Source organism: Pygocentrus nattereri, chromosome 10, assembly GCF_015220715.1.
Source record: "Pygocentrus nattereri isolate fPygNat1 chromosome 10, fPygNat1.pri, whole genome shotgun sequence".
NCBI classification, from domain to species: domain Eukaryota; kingdom Metazoa; phylum Chordata; class Actinopteri; order Characiformes; family Serrasalmidae; genus Pygocentrus; species Pygocentrus nattereri.
Genome location: NC_051220.1, coordinates 40,827,719 through 40,851,960, shown reverse-complemented (window position 1 = coordinate 40,851,960; position 24,242 = coordinate 40,827,719). Strand labels below are relative to the sequence as shown.

The 24,242-nt window shown below is 43.0% G+C and overlaps 1 protein-coding gene across 1 annotated transcript in view; it reads left to right on the top strand.

Moving 5' to 3' along the window:
* The first annotated feature begins 394 nt into the window (after positions 1–394).
* Positions 395–24,242, top strand: part of gpr137c (G protein-coupled receptor 137c) — a 52,887-nt gene continuing 29,039 nt past the window's right edge. The window contains exon 1 of the mRNA XM_017721604.2: positions 395–1,172. Within this exon, the coding sequence (XP_017577093.1) occupies positions 780–1,172 (393 nt within the window). The 5' untranslated portion in view covers positions 395–779. The remainder of the gene's footprint in view (positions 1,173–24,242) is intronic.

Sequence of the window (24,242 nt, the reverse complement as noted above, 5' to 3'; positions counted from 1 at the left end):
ACTGAGCACCAGTGCACAAAGCAGGTCCATAAAGACATGGATGAGCCAGTTTGGTGTGGAAGAACTTGACTGGCCTGCACAGAGTCCTGACCTCAACCCCATAGAACACCTTTGGGATGAATTAGAGTGATCAGAAATTCCCATAAACACTCCTAACCCTTGTGGAAAGCCTTCCCAGAAGAGCTGAAGCTGTTACAGCTGCTTTATGGCTGAATCAGGGCACTTTTGCCTACTAGTTCACTACGCAGGGGACGAAAGCTCGATTTGCGACACCCCCTCTCAGCTGCGGCGCTTCCTATTGGCCAAGGGGCGGGCCTCTAGCCGAACGGGGCGGGGCTTCGCCCGCAGTCTGCCCCAGCTGATTGCGCTCTACATATCATCGCTTTTTTTTCTCAGTTGTTTTTTTGTGCGCTGAAGGAGCTGCAGAGATTTGGGTTCCTCCTGGAGGGCTTCTCTCTCTCCTCCCCTTGTTTGTCTGTTTTTCACATCCCAGCTCTCCCTCACTGGCCCCGGAGCTTTGCAGCCAGTTGGGCACTTTTGTAGATTTTTAAATATATATATCTGTTTTATTCAGGCAGGCAGCCAGGAGCTGCTGTGCAGTCAAGTTTTTGAGGTTTTATCATCCCCAGAAAATCAGCTCCTATGAGAACTTTCAGCCTTTTATCCTCAGAGCGCGGGGAGGAGACAGCGGCGTTCTAGATAGGCCGGCGGAGCGTCGCCTTGTTGTTGTGGTGGTGGTGGTGGTGGTGGTGGTGTGTGTGTGTTTTTCTTGGTTCGCTATGCTGTTACTTGAAAATCAGGTCAGTGTCAGTGTCTTCAGGTCTGTCGCGGATCCTCCTGATGAGCCGAGCCGAGCCGCCGCTGCAATCTCCCCCCAGGTGCAGCTGGCTCTCACCGCCGTCTACACGGCTCTCTACTCGCTGCTCTTCTTTTTCGTTTACTCCCAACTTTGGCTCATCCTGCACTACGGACACAAGCGCCTGAGCTACAGGAGCGTCTTCCTCTTCCTCTGCCTGCTGTGGTCAGCGCTGAGGACGACGCTCTTCTCCTTCTACTTCAGGAACGTGCCTCAGGCCAGCCAGCTGCAGCCTCTGCCCTTCTGGCTCCTGTACTGCTTCCCAGTATGCCTGCAGTTCTGCACCCTCTGCCTGCTCAACCTGTATTTCGCACAGGTAAGTCCTGCCTGAGCCTTCGGGCCACGTCTCTGTTCTGCAGGGAGCTCCTCCTGGGCATCGTGTGGATCCACGTCTGGCAGGGACAACAGGAGAGAACCTCAGGAGAACCTAGGAAGGGTACCGCAGAGTGCCGGTGGTCCTGCGGCTGGTGACCGAAGCCCTTTGGTGGTGTAGAGCCAGCTTTATCCGTCATGCACACTTGCCATAGGTGAGGTTCTTCGGTTAAGGCGAGGGAGAACCGTTCGTTCTGTGTAGGCCGGATTCACGCTTAAAAGGTTCTTTTTCGTGGTGGAGTGGTTCTCGGACTGATGGAGATGGTGGTGTGTGTAGAACCTTTTGGAAACAAAAGCATGAAAAGTTACAAGCTTGGCATCTTAACGACAGAAGAGCCCATGTGGTGCTTCATGGAGCCATTTTCAAAAAAGGTTCTGTATTTTCCTTCAGCGAAGAACCGTTTCACCTGGTAAGCGTGCACCAGTGCCTTTGTAGAACCATCGTTTTTTAAATGTGTGGACAAGAACCGTTCAACCGTTCAAGGGCCCATTTATGCAGTCTGGTCATTCTCTTGATTTTTTGAGGGGCCTTCTAAGAACAGCTTGAAAAAGCGAGGGCTCTGGGTAAAGATTTAAAGAACCTTCGCATAGGTTCTGTACCAATTCAGAGGTTCTTAACTAGAACCTTTAGCTTATGAACAGGTTCTTTACGCTCACCTTCTTTAAGGAACCACGTATTGAACAGTTCTTTAGGGAGCTTAAAAGAACTTTACTGAACAAATTCACTTTTGGTTCCCTCAAGAACCATGTTTGAAGAAGAGTGTGGGTGTGAAGAACCTCTTAAATATTTAAAGAACAATCCCATAGGGTAAACATTCTATACCAATTTAGAGGTTCTAACTAGAATCTTTGCATTATGTGCAGCTTCTTTAAGGCTTAATAGGTTCTTCACACTCATTATTTAAGGAACCACGTATTGAACACTCCTTAAGGGAACTTAAAAAGACCTTTACTGAGCCAAGAATCATGTTTGGTTCCCTCAAGAACCACGTTTGAAGAAGAGAGTGTGGGTGTGAAGGACGTCTTGGATATTTAAAGAACCCTCACATTGGGTTAAGGGTTCTTGAAACTTTGAAAATGTTCTCCACACTCACGTTCTTTAAGGAACCATGTATTGAATAGTTCATTAGGGAACTTTACTGAACCAAGAACCACTTCTTTCAAGAGTGCTAGAGTGCTCCCCCTTCCCCATGAGAGTCTTATGGGGTTTAATTATGTGTGTTTATAGATTTGTGTGTCTTCAAAGGTTCATAGGTGTATAAAATGAAGACGGTCCAAAGAAGTGTAGAATGGTTCTTTGCATGGTTAAATGGTTCTGCTTTACACTGTAAATCGTGCTGTATAGAACAAAGAGAGTTCCACTATTGTGTGTAAACTTTCTGTGAGGAGCTTTTAGAGGTGGGCGTCTGGTTCCTATCAACACCGCTGTGAACAACGCTGAAAAAAGAGAGTTCCACTATTGTTAAAAGTCTCAGAACCTCTTTGGTACTACACAGAACCCTTTTTGCTCAGTGTGGTTCTAGAGCTTCTCAAAAAGCATGAAGGCTGTGGTTTTAACTCTGTCCGGCCCGACCGTCTCGGATCAGGCGCTGGGCTAAATCCTGCTGCTGCTGTTTATCAGTAAAGCTCCGTCTCCTCCAGCCCGGGATTTGTGGGACGGCTCTCAGCTGGACGTCAGAACCAGTTTCTGTGTCGCCCCTGCCCTAAAACCCCCCCATTTAGGGTCAGTTCTCCATTCTAGACGGCCAGCGGCGACCAAATAATGAGCTAAATCCAGCAGCCACTCCAGTTAGGGCTTCATCAGCAGTGTGGAACCCTGAACCCTCAGGAACAGAGCTGCTCAGTTTCAGTGACACTAAGAAAACCAATGAATAGTTGGAGCTGTTGCTCAAATAGATGTTTACAAGTAGAAAAACCACCAAGAAACAGTTTATAGCTAGAACTCTCACTCAGATGCACGTTCTGAAGGTTAGAAAACATAGAAAAGCCAATTATTAGAGAGACTTGTTGCTCAAGTAGATGTTCTGACGGTGGAAAACCATCAGGAAAACTATTAATAGCTAGAACACTCGCTTAAGTAGATGTTCTAAAGGTGGAATCTTCAGAAAAACGGTTAATAGGTAGAATTTTCACTCAAGTATGCTCTTAAAAAGACAGTTCTTCAAGGGTTCCTTGCTAAAGAACATGTTTCTATATAGAACCATGAACACTCAAAGACCCTTTTGCAAGATTAAAGTGTTCTTCGCATTGTAAAATGGTTCTTCAGGCTGATGGAGACTGTGTTGCATATGGCTCTATATAGCAGCCTTTTTTGGTGCTAAAAAGAACCTTTTTCAAAAAGGTTCTGTTTAGAACCAAATAACACGTTCTCGATCAGTCTGAAGAACCATTTCGTCACGCAAAGAACGCTTTAATCTTGCAAATTGTTCCTTTAGTGTTCATGGTTCTATATAGAAACATTTTCTTTAGTAAAGAACCCTTGAAGAACCGTCCTTTTAGGAGCGTACTAAAAATGAGTGAAAATTCTAACTTAATTGTTTTTCTGATGATGTTCCACCTTCAGAACAACCACTTTCTTTACAAAGAAAACTTGGAACCACATCTTCTAAGAGTGTAGAGGTTCTGAAGGTGGAAAACCATCAAGAAACCAATAAATAGCTAGAACGGTCAGTCCTGTAGATGTGCTGAAAAGGGGTACAAAAATGAAAAACGATGAAACGAGTTCTCCCTTAAATAGATGTTCTAAAAACAATTACCAGGTGGATTTGTTGTTCAGAAGGTGTTCTAAAGGTGACATTTCATGAGAGAACCTGATACTAGATAGAATTGTTGCACATATAAATGTACTAAAGGTGGAAACCCAAAGGGAAAACAAGTTATAGCTAGACCATGATTGGGAATCATGCAGCTCCAGAGCCACATGTGGCTCTCTTCCTGCCCTGTCGTGGCTCCACAGCTGAATCAGATCAGTAGGTAGTAATAAAATAATCCTCCTCTACAGTAAAATAAAGCTCTGCTGATCCTTCAACACAGTTTAACAGTAAATGGTCTTAAACGCTGGAGTTAATGTAGAACTGCTGATTCACCCTTTAACCCTGAAGATCAGCGCAGACGGCTGGTCACCATAGCAACACAGACAACAGTCTCGCCCAGCTAGTAGCTACGAAACGGCAAAGAGAGAGATTTAAGGCGAACATTGATAATTTGGAGACTAACGGACTTATTAGTGTTTATAATCAGTCCAGCTGGTTTCCTGATACGTTTAATCTGCAGCGAGAAACTGAGAAACACTAAAGTCACGAAGCTGAAGTCGCTTCTCATTCGCCAGCTTCTTGTTCGAATTTCTCCATTCCACCTTAAATGGTGCAGCAGTTACATTTCTGCCACCTAAGGCACCATTTAAGGTGGAACGGAGCAATTCAAACAAGAAGCTGGTGAATGAGGAGCGACTTCAGCCTCGGAAAAAAGAAACTGATCTACTTTTGAGGAAAAGTTTCCTGCTGGAGATGTGAGAAAAGCAGCTGTAGCTGAGCTGAAGCTTAAAGCAGAGCAGAGCAGGTCTGCAATTGTGTAGGTTGGTTAGTGTAATGGGTAACACCTCTGCCTTGTAGGCTGGGGTTCAATCCCCCACCTGGGCAAACACCCTACACTATCCCAATAAGAGTCCTTGGGCAAGACTCCTAACACCACCTTGGCCTCCCTGTGTAAAATGATCAAACTGTAAGTCGCTCTGGATCAGAGCGTCAGCCAAATGCCGTGAATGTAAATGTGTTTATATGATATTTTTTAGCCTATAGTAGCACATCAGCACACACTGAGGCGTAGTTACAGCCAAGATGGTAACATGGACAGAAGTTGTTGCTCACAAAGTGGGCTGCTTTTTGTTGAAAGTACATAAATGACTCTTCTTCATATTTGGGTTGCGAACCCTGAGCTTGACCTCTCACTTAAACAGAAGTTCTAAGGGAGGAAAGGAATGGACGGAGGTATCCAGTTGTTCTCACTGCAAAGTTTTATGCTGTGACCTGTTCTTGCTTTGTGACCTGACCCCCAGCCCAGATATCGGTCAGGATTTGTGTATTCAGCGCTTGTCCTCCCCCCGTAGTCAGCACATGGAGCGCAGTGGCAGAATCGGACCTGGCTGACAGGCTCTGCACCGCCGTGCAGGACATCCAGCCTTTTGTTTGGTGCAGTTGTCAAATGCGTGTAGCACCGTGACTTGTTGAAAGTGGCTGGTGAAGGAAAAAAAAATTATTTATTTTTTCACATTTTCAGCGTTGAATGATTCAGAACTTTGAGTAAATTAGTAAAATACCCCCATCAGGCAGAACATCATGACCACCTCCTCGTTTCTACACTCATTGTCCATCTTATCAGCTCCACTTACTGTATAGCTGCACTCTGTAGTTCTACAATTACAGACTGTAGTCCATCTGTTTCTCTGATACTCTGTTACCCTGTTCTTCAGTGGTCAGGACCCCCATGGACCCCCACAGAGCAGGTACTATTTGGGTGGTGGATCATTCTCAGCCCTGCAGTAACACTGATGTGGTGGTGGTGTGTTAGTGTGTGTTGCGCTGGTCTGAGTGGATCAGACGCAGCAGTGTTACTGGAGGTTTTAAAAACTGTGTCCACTCACTGTCCACTCTATTAGACACTCCTACCTTGTTGGTCCACCTTGTAGATGTAAAGTCAGAGACGACAGCTCATCTGTTGCTGCACAGTTTGTGTTGGTCATCCTCTAGTCCTTCATCAGTGGTGACAGGACGCTGTTGGTTGGATGTTTTTGGTTGGTGGACTATTGTCAGTCCAGCAGCGACACTGAGGTGTTTAAAAAAAACTCCAGTAACACTGCTGCGTCTGATCTACTCAGACCATCGCAACACACACTAACACACCACCACCACCACGTCAGTGTCACTGCAATGCTGAGAATGACCCACCACCCAAACAGTACCTGCTCTGTGAGGGTCCATGGGGGTCCTGACTGCAGTCTGTAACTGTAGAACTACAAAGTGGAGCTGATAAGATGGACAATGAGCATAGAAACAAGGAGGCGGTCATAATGTTATGCCTGACCGGTGTGTATTACATCAAGGCTGTACTGTTTTTCAGATTACTTCATTTTTTTTTGATGTAATATATTTTATTCATATGGAAATGATACAGAAGTCAATTAAAAGCAGCGTTTTTATGTTGGTGCACTATGGCTGCACATTATATTGCTTGTTTGCTATTACTGTAAACACTGGCCTTTGAAGTCCTGACATCACACAAGGCTGCAGTATGCAAATGAGCCTTATGGATCACAAATTTTATTGGCCAGGATGCTCCCAGTGCAGGAATCTTGGGCGGTTTTCTGGGGGTGTTTTGATGAATCAAGGGAGGCGAATCATTTAGTGCGGTAAAACTCTATATGGGTCATAATGAGCAGGCCAGCCTTTAACTGTGTGTTTTCATGCATTGAAAAATATAACTGCAGCAGTTTAATCTCTGTATGGTATATATCTTATCCCTATCGCGCTGCTCCCGCTCTGAGCTGTGGGCAGAGCGCTGACACTGCCAGGTCTGCTCGAGTTGGCGTTTGAAGGGAAAGCCAATCAGAAGCACCTGCAGGAGCATTACATCACCCTGTTCACTCCTGTGCTATTCCAGGCTCAACAAAAGAGGCTGTGCGGCAGCGCCGGTGCAGACAAAAACACAGTCCGCTTCAGTTCTGATCCGCCAGCGGGGAATGTATGAAACCCCAACTGGAGATTTACCCTGGGTTAGACGGTGTAACTGAATAGCCTGTAAAACTGACCAGTCACAAAGAAACCTCCTGTTGCTGTGAGTGCCGAGGGATCCTCAGTGTCGCTGGTTGTTTTCAGAGCCAAGCTGACCTGTTTGTTGTTGTGAATATATGAAAATGAGTTGCGTATGTACGTGTAGGTTGAGCGATATGGCAAAAAAATAACGCTGTGATGCTCAAAGACATTTGGTTATACAATATGTCTCACAATACGTTAAAATGATTTAAAGGGAAATTCCACCTATTCTTCTAAATTTCCACACACGTCAGTGTCTGGCATGTCAACGGAGTCATTCAGAGTGGGTTTGGTGTGAAATGGTTCTGATGGCTTTACAGTGGTGGTGATGGGAACCAGGCGTCGCCATGACTACAACACAGATGTAGACACTTTACTTACCGTCCAGAACCACCAGAGAACCCACACGAGTCTTCTGAGTTTTATGTGGAAAGTTAATGATGGTGAAATAGTTATAAATCTGAAATAATAAGTTTTCTTGGAGCTAATCTGCCGTACAACACACTGCCTGTATCCCTCCACCATAAAACAACGTTTCCGACATCAGGCAGTGAATTCGTAACCCTTTCATGTAATAACTTTCTGTGTGGGAGCTTTTAGAGGTGCACTCTTATCAAAAGGGTTCCATATAGGACCAAAGGTGGTCCATTGGCTTGTAACAATAGTGGAACCCTTTTTGGTGCTGTACAGAATGCTTTTCAAAGAGGTTCTATATAGAACCATCTATAGTGCAATCTTCATAAGTCTGCAGAAGGCTTCCACCATGCAGAGAACAATTTAATCATGCAAAGGGAGCTTTAAGTGTTCATGGTTGTATATAGAACCATTTTCTTCACTAAAGAACCCTTGAATCGTGTTTTTTGGGACTCTGCCTGTGCGCGTCCTCCATGGATGGATTTTTAAATGATGTTTTGGACGAAAAGTCCTCAGATCTAACATAAAACAGCGTCTCGGCATCAGGCAGTGAATTCATAAGCATTTCATGTAGGAACTTTCTGTGAGGAGCTTTTAGAGGTGGACGTCTGGTTCCTATCAACACCGCTGTGAACAACGCTGAAAAAAGAGAGTTCCACTATTGTTAAAAGTCTCAGAACCTCTTTGGTACTACACAGAACCCTTTTTGCTAAGTGTGGTTCTAGAGCTTCTCAAAAAGCATGAAGGCTGTGGTTTTAACTCTGTCCGGCCCGACCGTCTCGGATCAGGCACTGGGCTAAATCCTGCTGCTGCTGTTTATCAGTAAAGCTCCGTCTCCTCCAGCCCGGGATTTGTGGGACGGCTCTCAGCTGGACGTCAGAACCAGTTTCTGTGTCGCCCCTGCCCTAAAACCCCCCCATTTAGGGTCAGTTCTCCATTCTAGACGGCCAGCGGCGACCAAATAATGAGCTAAATCCAGCAGCCACTCCAGTTAGGGCTTCATCAGCAGTGTGGAACCCTGAACCCTCAGGAACAGAGCTGCTCAGTTTCACTGACGCTAAGAAAACCAATGAATAGTTGGAGCTGTTGCTCAAATAGATGTTTACAAGTAGAAAAACCACCAAGAAACAGTTTATAGCTAGAACTCTCACTCAGATGCACGTTCTGAAGGTTAGAAAACATAGAAAAGCCAATTATTAGAGAGACTTGTTGCTCAAGTAGATGTTCTGATGGTGGAAAACCATCAGGAAAACATTAAAAGTTAATAGGTAGAATTTTCACTCAAGTACGCGCTTAAAAAGACGGTTCTTCAAGGGTTCCTTGCTAAAGACGGTGGTTCTATATAGAACCATGAACACTCAAAGACCCTTTTGCAAGGTTAGTGTTCTTTGCATTGTGAAAGGGTTCTATATAGCACCAAAAAGGGTTCTGCTATTGTTACACCACAAAACGTTTTGGTGCTGTATGGAACCCTTTAAAAAAAAAAGATTCTCTATAGAACCATGTATAACATTCTCCATTAATCTGAAGAAACATTTCACTATGAAATGATTATAATGATTAAGTAAAAATGATGTCGTCATGGGCTGAATAAATAAAGTGCTTGTTGCTATGCAGGTTAAGTTGTTGTTGTTGTTGTTGTTGTTTACAGGCTCTCTGTATTCTAAATCAGCCTTTTTTGTGTTCCATGCAGTCTTTCAGGGTTCTAGAAGTGCTCAGAAAAGAGCCGTCTGATGCAAGATGCCGCAATGATCATACATATTTTCATATTGCCTACCTTTAGTGTCGACCCCTGCTGGTCAGTGTAGGAACAGAGGGGCAGTACTATTGTTTTGGTAGTGCACTAGAAATACAAGGCTGTATAAATAGACTGGGTGTTCACGCTGCACTAATTTGCAGGTGCTGTATATAGTTTACTGGTGAATGGAAGATCCTGGATGATGCTGGGTGTTCATAAACTTTAAATATAAACTTTAAATAAGACATTGTCCTGTCTAGCCAGTCGTTCATCACCCTTACTGTTGTATTCCCCACCTCTTTTCCTCCTTTCCCCCAGGAGGAGGTGGGTGAAAAGCGATGCGTGATGAGGCTGTAAGTACAGTTTCAGTGCAGCTCCTGTGTTGAGGAAAGGTTCAAAACATCTGCAGAGCTGTGCACAAAAGAAACGGTGGACGTTTCACTGATGTTTCAGTATGTCGGGTGGTTGAGATGTAAACAGAGCCGTTCAGAGCGGTTCGGTGCGAAACGCTCTGTTCTAGATAAACTTACCGAGTCAGAACCCTTCACAGTGGTGGTGATAGGAACCAGACGTCCACCTCTAAACGCTCCTCACAGAAAGTTCCTACATGAAATGGTTATGAATTCACTGCCTGATCACTGAGACGCTGTTTTACGATAGTCTGGAGTAGGTTTTGAAGACGTGTGGGTTCTCTGGTGGTTCTGGACGGTAAATAAAATGACTGTGTTGTCGTCATGGTGACCCCTGGTTCCCATCACCACCACTGTAAAGACATCCGAGTCTATACAATCAACCATTTCACACCAAACCACTCTGAACCTCAACTGCGGGAATAATGCAGAAGTTAGTTACTTCCCCTGCCAGTGTAAAGGCTCTCCGCTTGTAGACATGTTCTCTATGAATAATGTGTTACAGCCAGACTCTTAATAATAATGAAACTTCTAGTTGGACGTCTTTCACACATTAATATTGAGTCTTTGCACACTAATATGGGGAATTGTGGGCTGATGCCGATATCCATTATTATTCATGTACGTCTGCCAGCAATGCATAAGCATCTATGAAACGTATATATTGTGACTGGGTTAACCTTATGAGAAACATTTCTAGCATTATTATTATTATTATTATTATTATTATTATTATTATTATGTTTATTTTATAAATTTATAAATACTGTAGAATTAATAAAATGCAGACCAGTGTCATCTAAACATGCTGCTCTTCTGAAATAGAATAAATACATCATCAAATATCAGTTTGAAATATGGGTCCCATCCAAACATCTGTCCAATTCTGATATGTTTTTTTTTTTTTTTTACAATATCAATATGGATCTGAAATGGTTGTGCATGACTAATTTGAAAATGACTTGATGAGAATAATAATAAGTTATAACACGGCAGATGACAACTATAAATTGGAATAACATACAGGTAGCAGCTGCAAACCGCTGATAAATCTCTGTAACGGTAATATAAGACTATAGAAGTTTATAAATGTTGAACGTTATAATAAACTTACTATGGTGAAAATGACTTTGTTAAAAATGAAAAATCCATCTACAAGAAGAAAAGTAGAACACCAAATCAAAGCTCAATTAAGGAGACCTCGTTATGCCCCTGGTCCTCGTTATGCCCCTATTAGGAACTCCGGGTCTGAGCCCCATTTCGCTGTGGCCAGAAAGAATAGGGTTTTCAAGAAATGGATCGCCTCTAGCGCCCCCTGTGTTAAATAAAAATGTTCAGACCACGATACGTTGTGTCCTGTGAACATTTTTCTCCCGAGTACCACTGGATCCTCTGAATTTCGAGGTCGTAAAGAGCTATAATGCTAACATTGCTACATGTGAGCTAAAGCTACTGCGCATCAATTTGGTGTCACTAAGCTACACGAAGCTCAGGCTGGCTGAGCCGCTGCTCGTACGAGTGGCGTAATTACAGGTATACCTGTAAATAAAACTTCTAGGTGGGAGTTTTTGATAGAGGCTAAAACTCCATATCAAAACTCCTACCGGTGTTAAAACCACAAGGCTGAATTTAGCTTTTTTCACAGCTTCTTCTTTGAATGTTCCCATTCCACCTTAAATGGTGCAGCTGCTGTGACTGGCTATCACAAGCATTAGCAAACTAGGCAAATCACTGACCTGTCAGTTCTGGGGAAACAGCAAAAATAAGGTAATGTCACTCAGCTCTTAAGCGGAAAGAGGGAAACTTCATATCAGGCCTTTCAACCCTCCATGAAGCTGAGGTCAGCTTCTTTTTTGCCGGCTGCTTGTTCGAATTTCCCATTCCACCTTAAGTGGCGCAGCAGTTCAGAACGTGACTGCTGCACGATTTAAGGTGGAATGGGAAAAGTCAAACAAAAAGCTGGTGAATGTCCAGAGAAAATGTCCTCAGAAAAATGTCACTGGCATTAAAATATTAATTAGGATATTTGACTACAGTGGCCTGTTGAGTTGTACGGTAAGAGAAGGAGTCTCTCCATGTTTTCTGTCATTTTTGGAAGGTTTTTTAAAAAAAAAAAAAAGCTGTACGGGGAAAGTATGTAAAAGAGCAAGCCTAAGAGAAAAAAAGCAAAGCAGAGAAAAAAATGTAATAAGTAATAGCAATAATAATAACAGTGAATTGTAGTTTGCTAGAGGGCATTTAAAAAAAATATCAATATTGATTAGCTCTGACATTCTGGACCGGAGTTTGTCTGTAAGACAAACTTTGACTTATTGAACGGTCAGATAGCATAAAGTGGTCAGTGTAATCCTTGTTTAAACAGCAGAGCTGATACTATTTTAATGTTATTTATTTCAGAGCCTGTAATGCGTGAATTACTCTCATTATTAATGAGAGTCGTCTTCATAAAGGACGTTCCAGCCACACAGACCTGTTGAATGTGTAAAAATAGGAGCAATTCTGTGTCTGAAAAAGCTCAGATGAACAGTGTACACACCTCTAAACATACACACAGGCTCTGTTTACATGCAACGATTTTTGCCAGTCCGATTGAATACACCTTGATTATAGATAAAGACTGACAACCAGCATCAGTCCAGTCCAGTCCAGTCCAGTCAGAGTGAGATGAGCAGCAGTGAGCAGTGATTGTGTTTTTAACTGCTTTAAAATGATGTCAGACTCAGGAAAACGTCCTTCACACGTCCTTATTAAAGAAGGCCGAGAGGAAGACGTCGTGCTCTGAGACGCATAAGCTGGACGTCCGTCCCACCGCCGTCTTTTAAAGATCAGAGCATGAACTTCGTCTCCTCTGCAGACCAGTTTCTGCTCCGCCGTGTTGAACGGTATAAACTCTCACTGTGATGCGACGCACATGCAGAACGGACTTAAACTTTCCGATAGGGAAAGTAATCGGATACAGGAGTTTACACTGATATTATTCTTCTATTTAACAGATTATTTACAGGATTACCCACCTCGTTCAATCGGATAGAAACTGTTTTCCAAATGGCCTCAATTGGACAAGACTATTCCGATTGAGGTGTTTACATGGACGTATCCTGTTCCAATTGAGCTATTAGTCGAATTATTAACGGATTATTAGGCTGCATGGCTGCTGTTAATGTTTTTAGCTATGCTAATTCACTTTAGTCAGTGTTCATAGATGTGAGTGTGTCATATCACACAAAGTGTGCAGCTTTTTAGCTTTAAGTAACCTGATTAACTAATTCTGAGTTCACTGAACTTGTGATAATAAGTCAACAGAAGAATAATTATGCTTGCAAATTGCAACCGTAATTATTCTTCTGCCGTATTTTTGCCTTGTAACTCGTCCCAGAGTCTTTGGATTATTAACACCATTCCAGCTCCAGATTGTACGGTCTGTTTGTGTGATTCAGGCTTGTGTGCAGCTTTTCGCGCAATCTTCGTTAAATTCCGAATTTTTTTTCCTATAGGAATGAATGGGGTGGAAAAATTGCACGACCATCTACTGGACTTCTGCTTAACAGAAAGACAGCATTTCACATATACAGTCTCAGGGCAGGCCCTCAGGCACGAATCCCGTGTTGTTCTGACCTGCACTCATCTGTTTCTTCATTTTTTACCATCCCTTGTTTCTCCCATAGAGTCCCATTCATTTCGCCACCACACAAACTCTATTACTTCCTTGGTCTGCAGTCACCAAACTACATGTACTCACTAAGGGTAGCACCCTAACATCTCTGTGTGTCGTTTTTTCATCCCTCGTTCCTCCCATAGAGTGCCATTCATTTTCACCCAAGCCCCAGCCCAGTTTTTTCACTTGCCCAACAGACACTAAAATGCATGTACTCACTCTGGGCAGGTCCCCAAACTCTAAACCAAAGTCATACTGACCTGCACAAATACACACCCCATGCACCATGGCAACTGCCTAGCAGCAATTTGGCAACCACCTGGGATACCGTAGTAACTGCCTAGCAACAACCTAGCAGGAAGTGGGAAGCGTTTAAGCCACGCAACCGTTCTGAGTTTCCTTCAGGAAAAACACGATAACATATTTGAAGTTCAGTGAACTCAACATTTCAAGTTTACCCAGCTACATAATTTAAGTTTAAAGCTGCATCATTTTTTTTACAGATCACTGAACATTTAGACACTGATTTGATTTGGGCACCATCGCTAATCGCTAATTAGTTAAAAGCTTCCTTTGGGGGCAGTCGTGGGCTGGAGGTTAGGGAACCGGCCCTGTGACCGGAAAGTTGGCAGTTCGATCCCCAGCACTGACAGTCCATGACTGAGGTGTCCTTGGGCAAGACACCTAACCCCCAACTGCTCCCCGGGCGCCGTGGATAGGGCTGCCCACCGCTCCGGACAAGTGTGCTCACTGCCCCCTAGTGTGTGTCTTCACTAGTGTGTATGTGGTGTTTCGCTTCACGGATGGGTTAAATGTGGAGGTGGAATTTCCCGGTTGTGGGATTAAAAAAGTTTCACTTAACTTTAGCTACAGTAGCCTTGTAGCTTCAGTGTATAACTAACCTTTCGACACCAAACATCTTGTCTGTATATAAAAGGATTTCTGTGAAGTGGGCTTTTAAAGCCTGGATGTTGTTTGATATATCTTGCCTTTTTGTGTATAAAATGACCCTAAACTTCAGTCAGTGAGGCAAAAAGTGCCCATTAAAATCACAATATTTCTGTCCTCAATATGTATAGTATATCACTGCTCTCGGACCAAAACCTTGTGTTTCCAGAATGGTAGCTTTACAGGAGAAGGAATGAAGTTTACTTTTAATGTAAGTCAATGGAACCAGAATTTTTCCAAGCAATTTTATAACTAAAAGGTTCCTTTAGCGACATTAGCCGTGTAGCTGTGTAGCCATGTAGCCCAAATCAAATCGGTGTCTAACTGGTCAGTGGTTGGTTAGTGTAGTGGGTAACACCTCTGTCTTCTACACTGTAGCCTGGGGTTCAATCCCCCACCTGGGTAACCACCCTACACTATACCAATAAGAGTCCTTGGGCAAGACTCCTAACACCACCTTCACCTTCCTGTGTAAAATGACCAAATTGTAAGTCGCTCTGGACAAGAGCGTCAGCCAAATGCTGAAAATGTAAAAATGTGTAGCTCCAGTTCAAAACAATGTTTTTGGCTTAAAAAGTTATAAATTGAGGTGGAGTGCTAAAGGCCAGGGCAGCTTAGATGGCTGTTTTTCTCATAAGCAGCATTATTTCTGCTGGTTTTGTGTTGAGCTGGGAAAAAGAGGCATTAATGCAGCTAGCTGAGGAATGTCTTTAATAGCCAGCCAAACAGTCGCTTCGCCCCCACACTACTGTAAATGTGCTCCATTAGAACATGCTGGAATGCTGTTTTCTTTCCCAGTCCTACCTACACGCTGATGCCGTGTGTCTGCGGCCTGGCGATGCTGTATGTGAGCTCAGCATAAATGATGTGGTAATGCTGCACAGTAGACTGTCAGAGATAGTCATTAGCCAAAGGGCAGAAAAGCCTCTGCAGGGTCAGAAAGAAGTTATAAATGTAATCAATCAAAATGAACCCAGTGTCTGATGCTGGAAACAGAAAAGGAGCTGAATCACTGCAAAACCATTCTCCTGCTGTTGAGATCGCCGGTTAGCATTCCTGCCTAAAGGGCACATATTCATATTTCTTGTATTTGACATTTGTGTGGGCCGTGCTAGAAACATTCTGGATTTCGCATAATTTACTAATAATATACTTCTGTGCATTTATATATCGCTGCTGTCGGAAAACGAAACCTTGTATCTGCATTTTTGTCATTTTTCACTTGTTGAGATAATCTGAAAATGCCTGTTGCCCTTTATGTCGTGGGCAAATTTTATGATGAATGGACCAAAAGAAACGGCCCAAAATTGCTTGGAAAAAAATCTGGTTCCATCAACTTACATTAAAAGTACAGTATGTTTTTCCTTCTCCTGTAAACTTACCATTTTGGAGGCTTTTGGAACTTCATCAGGCCTAACATTCTGACCACCTCCTCGTTTCTACACTCATTGTCCACTTTATCAGCTCCACTTACTGTATAGCTGCACTCTGTAGTTCTACAGTTACAGACTGTAGTCCATCTGTTTCTCTGATACTCTGTTACCCTGTTCTTCAGTGGTCAGGACCCCCATGGACCCTCACAGTCAGGTACTATTTGGGTGGTGGGTCATTCTCAGCACTGCAGTAACACTGACGTGGTGGTGGTGTGTTAGTGTGTGTTGTGCTGGTCTGAGTGGATCAGACACAGCAGTGCTGCTGGAGATTTTAAACACTGGGTCCACTCACTGTCCACTCTGTTAGACGCTCCTACCTTGTCGGTCCACCTTGTAGATGTAAAGTCAGAGACGACAGCTCATCTGCTGCTGCACAGTTTGTGTTGGTCATCCTCTAGTCCTTCATCAGTGCCCACAGGACGCTGCCCACAGGACGCTGCCCACAGGACGCTGTTGGCTGGATGTTTTTGGTTGGTGGACTATTCTCAGTCCAGCAGCAACACTGAGGTGTTTGTTACACTGAAGTGATCCGCCACCCAAACAGTACCTGCTCTGTGAGGGTCCATGGGGGTCCTGACCACTGAAGAACAGGGTAACAGAGTATCAGAGAAACAGATGGACTACAGTCTGTAACTATAGAACTACAGAGTGCAGCTATACAGTAAGTGGAGCTGATAAAGTGGACAGTGAGCACAGAAACAATGTTAATGTTATGCCTGATCGGCGTATATATATTGCAGGATATTGCAATTTCAGTATGTTTATAACATTTGTATAACTGCAGTATAGTGTTTGTGTATATTGTGCAGCCCAGTCATGTTGTTATATCGTATCTGTGTGCACAGTGCAGATGTGGTGGAACTTGTGCTTCTCACTGTCCTGGGAAATATTACAGTCTTCCGTTCATGCTGGTGGTTCTTAAAACAGTCTCCACATGTGACTGTGATCATGTGTTCAGGGTCGGCTGTGTTTGTCTTCATGCTTTTGAAAAGTGAGTCTACCTGCTTTCGTTGAAGTCCAGAAAGAGAACAAGATGAAAAATTGACGGAGAACTTAAACATACTGAAGCTGTTTTACTGCACGTGCTCTAATGATTTCTATTCCAGAACCAGGTACAGTTTAAATGAATCTAGGGTTTATTTAAAAAGCATCAGCACTGCGATTGTTTACCCTTCAGATTATTATGATGTAGCCATGTGTTGTCTGGCGCATGCATGCAGCGAGTGCAATGGGCTGTTTACATGCTCACGCATTAAAGGGCCCAAACCCTGCATTTTCCCTGTTTTTAGTTCCTCGAAGTCCAGAATTACAGAGCCCTGGACGGGACGGAGGTAAAAATAACTGTTAATTCAAGTGAACGTCTTGCAATTCGTGTGCACGTTTTCTTTTATTCATGGTCACGATCTTTTAATTCGTTCCCACGATTAAGTTCATTTGTGCGCTTGTTTTCTTTTCTTTGTGGTAAAGAAAATGATTAATTTACATTTATGGCATTTGGCTGACGCTCGTATCCAGAGCGACTTACAGTTTGATCATTTTACACAAGTAGGCAAAGGCGGTGTTGGGAGTCTTGCCCAAGGACTCTTATTGGTATAGTGTAGGGTGTTTACCCAGGTGGGGGATTGAACCCCAGTCTACAGCGTAGAAGGCAGAGGCGTTAACCACTACACTACACCACCAATCATCAGTCTTTAATTCATGATCACCATTTCTTAATTTGTTTTCAGTTGTGTCTTCTGTTTAAAAGAACGCATTGGTTTTTTTATTCATGCGCGAACATGAACAGAGAAGCAGAAAACATGAGCGAAGTAAAAAAAATGCGCATACAATTAAAAAAAAACAGAAGAACGATTTGTTTATCGTGGGAGTGAATTACGAAATCGTGGCTAGGAATAAAAGAAAAAGTGAGTACGAATTGAAAAATGTTCACTCGAATTAATTTTTATTTTTAAGTGATGTTTGTGTTGGTTTATGTACCAAAAACTAATTTTTACAGTCATTTTCCGTTTATCCCCTTAGAATTAAACAGGTTTCTGTTACTGTGCCTTTAAGGCTGCTCTATGTAAATGAGGTCTGTTCTGATTAGCTGCCTTGGATTGTGCCGGTTGGGGCTGAAACACTATGATTTCAGTGTGAATGGGCGGGGCTAAGCAGCTGTAGCCTGAATGGGTGGATGTATGTAAATGCGTCGGGTTTCTAACATCATAAAACTAGTGAATTCAGAACAGTCTGCTTTTGCTGCTTAGTGCTCATCAGTGCTGGACAGTAACTGAGTAACTGAGTAAATGTAATTAGTTTCTGTACTTTAGTATTTTTGGTGTATCTGTACTGAAGTTTCTCCGTTCTGGACTTTTTCCTTTCACTCCACTACATTTCAGAGTCTAATATCCGACTTTCTCCTCCTACATTCTGAGAAATCTGTCGTTCCTTTTGGTTTCTGTGTGTATAAAACCGTAACATGTCAAAACGAAAGAAGCGCAAAGCCAGAGCACCAATCAGGGCCCAGCGGTCACTTTGTTTAGAGCTGGTTTTGACCTGTTGGTCATACCGACCCAGTGCAGCACGCGGTTCAACGTCAGCGCAGCAGCGTAAAACTTTGGGAGAGTCTGTTCAACATAAATGATGAACTAACCTAACTTTGTGTAAATAGAGCTCAATATAGAAATATGTCCACATATGCAGTCGAGACTGACGCGGCTTTTTTCTGAATTTCTACAAACACCATTTCATTTTATAGTAAATGAGTTTGGGCTGGTTTATGTTTATGAACAGACGCCTACAGATCAACATAGTAAAGGAGCTCATCTGTGATCCTGAGTTTAAAGCCAGTTTTTATTCAACTTAAACTTGGAACTAAGTTGTAAATAAATCTGAAACTGAAACTTTGCTTGTGTGTAAAAAGTGATTTCAGAGCCACTCGGTTCTCCCTGATGGAAACTGTTTACCTTCAGTGTTTTGTGCTTCTGATCATTTTAATAGACGTCAGCGTCACTAATTAATGACGTTCTATTAAAAGACTGGTTTACCAAGAGAGACGCTGGAGGACTTTCACCTAAAATGAGTTCATGAAGCCAGTCTGGTTATAAAAATGATAACAGGACATCAGAGCCAGAATTACTCTTTTAGTACTTTTACTTTATACTTAAGTACATTTGAAGGGAAATGCTTTAGTACTTTTACTCAAGTGGAGGTCTAAAGGGAGGAACTTCTACTTTTACTGGAGGAATATTTTACCTTGGGAGTCTCGACTTTAACTCAAGGACATGGTCTGTGTTCTTCGTCCATCTCTGGACCGAGAAGCGACTTGGAATGTTGATCATGTTTACATATTGCAGCGAAGTCTTTTATTTAAAAAATATGCAAATTGTACGCAGTTCATCAGTTTATTAGAACATTTAAGACCCAGAACTGCATGAATATCATTGGGTTTATACTGTGGTTTATCATTAAAGCCCTATTACTCCACCTTTTCACCGGTCGTTCTGAAGCGGGAGGCTTGCAGAGGCGAGTTTGTCCCGGTTGGTTTTGCTGTATTTCCGTGCGGTTTGTGGTGTCGTGTTGTGGCTGTTGTTAATGTGTAACTGGGCCGGGTTTTCTTTGGCAAAGCTCTCTAGGTATTGCCGACATGCTCGTCTAATAAAGGGAAGAAGTAGGTAATGAGGCCAGTGCGCAAGAGCTTTAGAGGAAAACAGTCTTTAACCCGCTCAACAGCACAGGCAACAATAGCTGTGTGTTTAGGAGGTCAAAGGTCAAATCTGCCCACTCTATAATTAACGGCCCATTTGTTCCTGGTAATAAAACTATTATTCCTGAGTGTAATATCAATTTATTGAGCTCGGCTTTTAAGCACAGTAAGACCTGACTTGACCAATACTTTTAAATAAAGCCGACTTTCTTACTTAGTCTAACGGCTTCTTTTCTGCTTCGATATTTTCTAAAACAAATGGGTTATTAAAAAGGTAAATAAGCAGTCGTAAATGAGATAAATGTGCATGAAGTCTTGAATTGTAATCTACTTTAAAATCTATTTTTTGTGAATGGCTATGAGGACTTTTATTATGAAATTCTAAATGATATAAAGTCGTCATGAAGCTCTTTTAAAAGTGGTATTTTTAGAGCATAACTAAATAAGAATTTTTAAAATAACATAAGTGCCCATGTCCTACATATTTTATACGCTTATGACATTTATCTGGTTTTATGTACCAAAAACAGCCAGAACACATTATTTACATGAGCTACTGCACCTTTAAGACTGATGTACGCAAAAGGCCTCTGTTGTGATTGGCTGCCCTTATTAATGTGCTTTATTATAAGAAACAGTTCAGGCTAAAATGCTCCTAATGGCTTTAGCTGTGGTGGGTGTATGCAAATGAGTCAGTTTTTGTGACATCACAAAAAAATGAATTCAGAACGGGCGGATTTTGCAGCTTTGCTTTTTAATGTACGGGCTTAAATGGTGCATCTTGAAGCTTCGACGAAGTTTACATAGATCATTCCAAAAAAAAAAGGAAGGAACATTTAGGCCCAGTCCCGTTTCTTCTTTTTACTCCTACTCCTTATTTTCGAGTGTCACCTTAACCCTTGGAACTGAGCTACAGGGCAGTGGTTGAGATCTTCCTTTCTGAAATGAGACCCTCTAATAAAAGAGCATCACTTCATTAACAGCTACCAGCGCTGCTCTGTAGGCGACCCTGCCCGTCTGCAGGGACAGCAGAGGAGGGGAAAGTTCAGCTCCTCACTGCTGGGCTTTAGTTACATTTAGGGATCATACGCCTTCAAAGAGGGGGGCAGTTATTTATTATCACCCCCCCTAATTCTTCAGTGATATGAAGCTGAAGTCAGAGATTCTCCAGATTCTCGTTAGAATTTTCCCGTTCCACCTTAAATGGAGCAGCAGTTACATTCTGGTGCTTCAGGTGTCAGAACTGCTGGACTATTTAAGGTGGAACGGAAAAGTTAGCTAGCTAGCTAAAGACATATTAGCATGCTATTAGCTTTTTTTATGCTTGGTATGAAGAAAACAACCAAAATAAGCTGAAACCACATTAAACTAAGACAATACAGTGGTTATATTTTTTAAAATTCTCACATCTGTGGGTTTATTTGGTCTCTTGTTCTCCGTCTTGCTGGTTTTTCCTTTTTTTCTCCTATCTCTCTGTTTGGAGTCTCTGAAAAACCTCCCTTTGGAGGGCCATATAGCCCCAACATGTCACCCTACCCCTCTATCTCAACAAGAATCGGGACACCCTACCCCCTAGACGTGACCGCACAAAACAGGGCTAAGGGCTCAGTGGTAGGGGCGAGGGGTGAAATGGGACTGGGCCTTAGTTTTCCATGATATGGGTCCTTTAAAATCATGAAGGTACACTAGATAACTCCCTGTAATCAGGCTAGTCAGCTCAATATTGCGGTTGTTGATTAATCTACATATTAGAGAGTGGCAGTATGGTGTAAACGTGGCTGATAGTATGTGGGGAAAATAAACGGCCTAGTTTTTTTCATATTTTTCTCACTGCAGGTTCTTCTCCCTCTGATAATGTCTTCTGAGTGGTGTGCGTAATGTTATGTTGGTTAGGTATGTTGTTTTGTGAAGACCACTGAGCTTCCTCACTTACGCAGACGGGTTCCCTGCAACTCAGAAACTCCCAGCCTGGCCAGGTGGCCTCACTCTATTAGAGATACTGAGGAAAAGCATATGATGGTGGCAGAAGTAATGATGCACCTTTGTGGTGTATTTTTTTGTGTTACTCTAATACGACAAGGGTGTTCTGTATCTGTATTGTTTTGAATGCTGCTTTGGTTTGTTGCTAAGCAACAAAAGCATCTTCGCGTTCAGTTAGCAGAGCTGTTTTGTTTCGATATGTACAGGCAGAAACTTTAAAGGTGCGGTGTGTAAGGTTTAGCGGCATCTATTGGTGAGCTTGCAGATTGCAGCCATCTGTATGCCCCTCCCTCACGCCTCCCTTTCCAAGCGTGTAGTAGAGCCTGCTGTCAGGTTTTCAGCCGTTGCACCTGTTCCGATTTCGTTTTTGCTTCTTTGATGATGAAGATTCACCCTCCCTCGCTTTTTCTTGTGCTAAGGAATAAATATGAACTTCCTTTTCTCAAACCTTTCAACACAAAAAAGTCAGCACGACCAGTGATTTTCTAACCGGAGCTACAGCACCAACAAATTCAAGCTGCCACTTCAACGTAAGGCGCCCTCTAGAGCCAGTGTTTGGTTTGGCCGTTGTGGGCTACTATGGACATGTGGAGGCACAACATGCCGGCCTCTGTTGAAAGAGGAGGCGCCTACTATGTAGATATGAAGGGCTAACAAAACCACAACGATTCATAGTCACAGGTCATTATACTAATGATAACATGATTTTATTAAAACTGAAAGAAGCAGCGTTACTGAGTAGGGAGAAAAAAGAACACACTGAAATATGGTGAGCGTGTGCTGCTGCATGTCGCCCTGTAAAGCCTGAAATAATTGAATTTAAAAGTGAGGCGGCAGATTTGGCAGGAGTTTTCGGGCCACAGCTCCGGCTCAATGTTTAGGCCTCAATTGCTAAATCAGCATCATACTGGTGACGATATGATGACAAGAATCATTGAATATGAATTCACTCACATCCTCAAAGGACTTGTCCAACCTGGTGAAGATTCATCCGCTTGTGGGGCCCAAAGTACAACGTTGTGTGCAGTTACACATTTCCACCAGAGAGGTCTCCAAATCCCCAAATTCTACATAGTGTTGCTTTAAAGAGCCAAATATGATGTTGGCTGCTTTTTCATTGTTGACCATCTGGAGCTTTGCACAAAAAACAGCCATGCATTGCACATAAACCATGATGCACAAAGCGTGTCTGAACGTGTCTTTTCATTCCTGGGCATTAAAGTGGAAAATGTTGTATTTTATGTGATATTAATGTTTAAAATCACTCGAGCTATAAAAATGCACAAAATACCATGTGAGTTAGTTTTTCACATGGGTGATAAATAAAATGACAATAGCTATAAAGCCATAATCAACGTACCGTATAAAACTCGGACGACACATGTAAGTTCACTGGTGGTTTTGGATAACAAATAACATGTCTATAGCTGTGTTGTAGCCGAGGTGAACCCCTGGTTCCCATCACCATCACTGTGAAAAGAAATCTGAACCATTTCATACCAAACCTCTCTGAATGACCTCAGTTAGTGAATTTATGGAAATTTGGGAAAAGTGTTGGATTTCCCCTTTAACAGCTCCGCACAATTTGAGGGCAGTGAGTCCTGTTTCAGGAAAACTATGCTAATTGGTGGGGCATAAGCTTCCATTACTTGTTAGTTGGATTAGCCTCGGAGCTGCAGTGGGAGGAACAGTGTTCATTTGCTCTGTCTCTGTTTTCAGATTGTAAAGTGTTGTGAAAGCCTTTGGTTCGCACTCTCGGTCTCTGTGGGAAGCGAGAGTGTGGCGAGGTCCTTAGAAAGGGTGGTGTGGTCTTTAGCATGTATTGGTTTTTGATGTTTCTCAGGCGGCGTGTTTGGTGAGTGATCAGGCCTTCATCTCTAAATCAACCCCACAGCCACGCAGAGGGACGCTATCACACCTGCTCGATCAGGCCGCTTCCTAATCGCCTTGCTTAAACAGAAGTCACGGGGTCAGAGAGAGGACGCGGGCTTCGGGCTCTAACAGGCCAAAGTCTGAAATCCTCAGAGTCTCATGACACCAGGCGCTCAGAAGGAAGGCTTGTGGTGACGGGGTCACTGATTTGGTCTGATAAGGGAGGAAGCAGGAAATAATGAGTCGAACCTTCTATGTGTGACTTAAAGGGCCACATCATGGAAAAACCTTCATGTATTTTTGCTTTTTCAGTGTTTGACGTGTGTTTATAAACGCTGTTAAGGTCTCAGAACGTACCGTTCACTCCGGTCCATTTATGGAAACCTATCTGGAAAAACGGCTCATGTATAATCTATAATCCAATGGTTTTGGGAAAACACAAACCAACACATACATACAGCAGTTAGCCACTTCATTAAGTCCACCTCTTATCTACATTCTATCAGCTTCACTGACCATATAGGTGCACTTTGTAGTTCTACAGTTACAGACTGTAGTCCATCTGTTTCTCTGATACTCTGTTACCCTGTTCTTCAGTGGTCAGGACCCCCATGGACCCTCACAGAGCAGGTACTGTTTGGGTGGTGGGTCATTCTCAGCACTGCAGTAACACTGATGTGGTGGTGGTGTGTTAGTGTGTGTTGCGCTGGTCTGAGTGGATCAGACACAGCAGTGCTGCTGGAGTTTTTAAACACCTCAGTGTCGCTGCTGGACTGAGAACAGTCCACCAACCAAAAATATCCAGCCAACAGCGTCCTGTGACCACTGATGAAGGACTAGAAGATGACCAACACAAACTGTGCAGCAGCAGCTGAGCTGTCGTCTCTGACTTTACATCTACAAGGTGGACTGACAAGGTTTTGATGTCTAATAGAGTGGACAGTGAGTGGACACAGTGTTTAAAAACTCCAGCAGCACTGCTGTGTCTGATCCACTCGTACCAGCACAACACACACTAAAACACCACCACCACGTCAGTGTTACTGCAGTACTGAGAATGACCCACCACCCA